We start from the raw sequence: 5381 nt of genomic DNA on the forward strand, positions 1-5381 counted from the left end.
AAAAGGGACCAAAAAAGGGACCAAAAAAGGGACCAAAAAAGGGACCAGGCAGCTGCTCTTGTTCTACCCTGCCCTGCCTCCATTCCCTGCTCAGGAGAGAAGGATTTTGCCTTCAAGCTTTGTTTCCTTCCAGATTCATTTCCCTCCCAGGTGAGCAGCAGTAAATCCAGGTGACTGCCCTGGCCCCCAGCCCAGCAGAGCACAGGCCGTGGTGACCCCCTGGCCCTTGTCCCCTCCTCCCAGACACCCGAGGGGGGGAAAGAAATCACCTTTTGATTCCCTCTTCTTTAAGGGGGCACAGGTTGGGATCAGCTCCAGGGAAATGCCTGCCTGGATTGGGATTTTATTCCCCTCTTGCCCACCCACGCTGGGCCTGGAGAGCAGCCACCAGCTGGGATTTAGGCCTGGAAAAACCCGGGTTAGTACCAGTATTAATTAGTGTGTGATCCCCTGATTTAAACCCAGTATTAATTGGTGTGTGACCCCCATTTAAAACCAGTATTAATTGGTGTGTGACCCCCATTTAAAACCAGTATTAATTGGTGTGTGACCCCCATTTAAAACCAGTATTAACTAGTGTATGACCCTTGATTTAAAACCAGTATTAACTGGTGTGTGACCCTGATTTACCAGTATTAACTGGTGTGTGACCCTTGATTTAAAACCAGTATTAATTGGTGTGAGACCCCCAATTTAAAACCAGTATTAACTGGTGTGTGACTGATTTAAAATCAGTATTAACTGGTGTGTGATCCCTTCATCCAGCACTTTCCCTGCGTTCCCAGCAAACACCAAAAGAGTTTCAGGACAGGTCAGGGTGCCCCCCACCCCTCGTTTCAGGGTGGGGGCTGATGTTTAAGAGGGAGGAGGGTCCAGCAAACCCCAGATCAGCCCCCCCAGCCCCGGGACTCACGCGTTGCAATACGGCTTCTTCTCGTAGCCCTTGTAGTTCTTCATGTTTAGGGTCATCTTGCAGGTCTCGCAGTGGAAACATGCTTTGTGCCAGAACTGAAACACAGACAGGACAACCATTAACACCAGTGACCCCCCCATTAACACCAGTGACCCCCCCAGGCAGGCCCAGGTCCCGCTGGAATCACAAAATTCCAACCCAGCAGCTCCCGGGGTATCAGCAGTGCCACCCCTGACTCCCGAAAAATCTGGAGGACAGGAGATATCCTGACTGACTGAGGGTAAAATGAACCTCCCTGAGCCTCCCAGTGCATCCTATCCGAGCTTCCACCTCGGCCAAACACGGGATGGGGGAAGCTCCAGCTCCACCAGAGGCAACAGCCCCGGTTTGGAGGCTTCAGAGTTGCTGCTTTAGGGTTTTTCTGCTGAGCTTTGCCAGGTGCCAGCCAGAAGAGCAGGTCAGGTGAGGCTGCACCAGCCAGGGAGACACGGGCAGGGAGGAAAAGGTTCTCGTGGGAAGCAGGCACAGGGAGCTCACAGAGATCCAAGGCTGAAGGCAGAATTCAGACCACGGCCCAACATCACGGGCTGAGACCCCCCAGTAAACCCTAAAGGGCTGTTTGAAGGTGGTTTTTAGGGCTGCTCCTAAATAAATGATTTCCACTTGGTGCTGAGTTGGCCCCAGTGGGTTCCCAGGCTGGAAGGAACCCGATCAGAACAGCTCAGAGCTGCTCCCAAGGAATTAAAGGTCGACCTTAGAGGTCCTTCCAACCAAAATGGTTCTGATTTTGTCATTCTGAGGCTGCTCAGCCCCACACAGACCAAGGTCAGTGTCCTGCCAGTCACCCAGTGCCCAGACTCTGCATTTCCATCAGGATTTGAGGGGTCTGGAGTCAAAAATTCCCAGGGCCCAGCCCAGGGAGGGAAGCTCCTGCACAGGCAAGGGCTGAGCTGGAGCAGGGAAACGGGGAATGCACAGCCCAAAGCAACACCTTTACTCACACAGGGAAAAATCACTCCTGCCCCAGAGCTGCCCTCCCTCCTCCAGCACCCAAACCCTGCAAAGTCAGGGGGGAAAAAAAATCAGCCAAAAAAAATCCCCAAATTAGGAGCTCAAACCACCAATTAGATGACAGGGAGACCTGGGAGCCAGGCCCACGCTGAGCACTCAAAAAGCAAACCCAGGGCACCCAGCTGGGGGTTCTAGCTGTGATTTTTCCACCCTCAGACGTTTGAGAAGTCATTTCCCCACCCCAAAGCCCTGCTCCTGCAGGGAGCCAAGCCCTGGTGTCACCACACCCCGAGCACAAACACTGCCAGGCTCTGGAGACGTGACTCAGCCCAGGAGGACAATTTTCCTCCTTTCAGTTGCTCTGAGCAACATATTTGTTCCTTCCCTCTGGTTACACGAGTTCCTCCAGCACCCACAGCCAGAGGGGCTTTGCTCCACACACCCCCTTCCCAAACAGCCTGGCCAGGGTGACTTTCCCTCCCCATCCCAAGCTTTGGAACTCTTTAGGGACAGACAGAACAGCCGAATCCCGAGTTCTTTGGGGTTGTTGGGGGTCAAAGCCTTTCTGCTGGGGGTAATTAACCCTTCCCAGCAATAGCTGTGCACAAAACACTGTCAATCCACAGGGATGAGCTGACAGCCAACGTGATCCCAGAGCCTTTTCCTTCAGGAATCCCCCAGCTCCCACGGAGCCAGGGAGGATCTGGCACAGCCAGCTGCCCCCTGACCGTGGCAGAATGACTCTCCCAGGCAGGGTCTACCCCCAGCCAAGCAATTCCAGGATATTCCTGCCTCAGTTCCCATTAGGAATTGCTCAGCAGTGGTGTTCCTGTCCTGGGGCTCTGCCCATCTGCTCTACCCTTAAACCTTAAACCTTTGCTGCCCTCAAACTCTGCCTCACACTGGGTGGATTTGATGGCAGACCCACAGACTCTAAGGCAGCACTAAAAGGAGGGCTGGAACACGGCTGGACACAGGGGAACAGGAGTTATTTAGGCTTCCTGGAACACTCCAGCACGGCTGCAGAGAAAGAGGACAGGCTTCAAGTGGGTTTTCAGAGGAGCATTAACGCCTGTGCTTTCCAATTCCTTTCCAATTCCCAGCCTGAAGTGCTCTGAAGGCCTGGAGGCAATTCCAGGTACAGCTCTGGAGGTCCACCAGGCTGGGCTGGATGGGAAGCACACCCTGGAAGGCTCCTCTGGGAGTGGCAGCTTCCCTCCTCCCAGAAGAGCAGGTCTGGGGACAGAGCTCAGGGCCACAGTGTTGGGATCTATTTCTAGAACCAGGGGATGGTTTGGGTGGGAAGGGACCTTGGACACAATCCAGTTCCACCCCCAGGGACACCTCCCACTAGCCCAGGTTGCTCCAAGCCCCATCCAACCTGGCCTTGGACACCTCCAGGGATGGGGCAGCCCCAGCTCCCCTGGGTCAGAGCAAACCAAGGCATCACTGCACACCCAGAACAGGCACCACTGGAGGCTCCAGGGTTTGGGGACAACACAAGGAGGGACCCCCTGGGCTGCAGATCAACCTGGTTGGGGTTTCAGGCCCTGCAGAGCTCAGGGTGACTCGTCCCTTCTCAGAGCAGCTCCTCAGCCCTCCTTGGGCTCAGCAGCCACAGCCCCAGGACAGCTCTGGGGTGTCACTTCCCCTGCGGAAGCCGAGACATCACCCAGCACCTTCCCCAGCACCTTCCCGTGGGGGCAGGGACAGCAGCACGTCCCCAAACCCTCCCAGGACGGGCTGAGAGCCGAGGGGCAGCCCCAGGGCTGTGGGCAGGTGGGTTCTGCTCCCCCTGGCAGCCCCACAGAGCAGCGAGTTTTCCGCGGATCCCAGGAGGGAAATGGGCTTTCCGGGTTTCAGAGCAAGCCCAGCGGCACAGCAGAGGCACCACAGACACGTTTCCCCTCCCAGCAGCCCCTTGTAATCAGCACAACTTCTGCAAACACGCCCTGGCTGCCCTTAGGACTTTGCTCCAGGTGCAGGAAAAGCAGGGAGGCAGGCACTGCAGCACCAGGCCAATCCCAGGGTTTTATGGGAAGTGGGTCAGCTCTCCCAGCCAGGAGCCCCAGGAGAGGTGAAGCCCTGGGCAGCAGGTTGGGTGGGGTGTGTTGGCCCACGAGTGCCATGATTTTTAGGAAGAGGAAGCAGATAAAGAGCCCGAGAAGCACAAGATGGTGACTGCAGGCTCCTGCCTGCTTCCCAACAGCTGGAATAACACCATCTCCGGGTGTTCCTGGACACACAATCACCAGACCAGACAGAGCACAGACCCCAGACAGTGTCTGAGCAGGAGGAAGTGACGGCTCATCCCCCCCTTCCCTTCCAAATATCCACAATCCCAATAACCCCCTTCCCTTTCCAGTGATCCACAACCCCACTTCCCTTCCAATTATCCCCAATCCCAACACCCTGCAGCCACTGGAGGCCAGCCCAGGCTCCAGGAGACTGAGCCACTCACTGCCCCCAAAACCCAGGGGTGACAGTTCAGCTCCAAGCCATTCCCAGCCCCAGGAGGAAACATCATCCCTTAAAAATGTGAGCAACGGGGTCTGCAAAGCTCAGGAATGTCGCTGGAGAGCCCAGCATTCTTCCAGTTACTTTTTTTAGTCCCTAAACTGGTCGTCCCAGAAGCCTGGGAGAGGAGGGGGAGGAGGAGAACAGCTCAGCTCTCCAGGATGGGTTAGTTGGGAAGTAAATCCCCTGGGAACAGCACAGGGAATGGAGACCCACCACCACCTTCCTCACCTCCAGCCCAGAGCTTTGGGTTTTTGATGGGAAAATACTCAGAAAAAGGGATACTCCATGTTAAAGGAGGCAGCCCAGGGACTGGAACAGGGAAGTATCAATTGGGATGGAAGATTTGGAGAAAAAAAAAAAAAGGGAAAAAGCTGGATAATGGAAACCAGATGAGGTTCCTTGCTCCAGGGAAGCATTAACTGTTGCTTTCCTTCGGCCTCTGCAGGCACAGGGATGTGCTGCCTTTTAATTAGAGATATTACAATAAATATATCAATCTGATATACAAGGGAAAGTCCTGGATGCCACTGGAGAACCCTGGGAAAAGGGCTCCATCCACGTCGCCCAGCGTGGCACGAGAAGTGCCACCTCCAGGGCTGGGAGGAGTGTGGGGGACCCACGGGATAATGGGGTCCCACAGGGATGTGATCCCCCCCTCCAGGATTCGGGTGGGCAGCGTGGAAACATCGCCAGGAATGGGGGTCCCGTGGGGATATCACCGGGAAAAGGATGGTGGAGAGGGGGAAAGAACCACATTCCCTGGTGCTCCCCAGGGCTGGAAAGAGTGTGGGGGACCCCCCGGACAATGGGGTCCCATAATGATGTGACCTCCAAGACTCGGTGGAAATACCCCTGGAAAAGGGGGTCCTGAAGGGGGAGCGTGGAAATACCCCTGGAAAAGGGGGTCCTGAAGGGGGAGCGTGGAAATATCCCTGGA

At 55.5% G+C, this 5381-nt stretch overlaps 1 protein-coding gene across 1 annotated transcript in view; it reads right to left on the reverse strand.

Moving 5' to 3' along the window:
- LASP1 (LIM and SH3 protein 1) overlaps window positions 1-5381 on the reverse strand; it is a 32132-nt gene that overhangs the window by 26194 nt on the left and 557 nt on the right. The window contains exon 2 of the mRNA XM_027666353.1: window positions 914-1008. Within this exon, the coding sequence (XP_027522154.1) occupies window positions 914-1008 (95 nt within the window). The remainder of the gene's footprint in view (window positions 1-913; window positions 1009-5381) is intronic.

The sequence above is a fragment of the Corapipo altera genome, unplaced genomic scaffold, assembly GCF_003945725.1.
Source record: "Corapipo altera isolate COAL_440 unplaced genomic scaffold, ASM394572v1 200, whole genome shotgun sequence".
NCBI lineage: Eukaryota > Metazoa > Chordata > Aves > Passeriformes > Pipridae > Corapipo > Corapipo altera.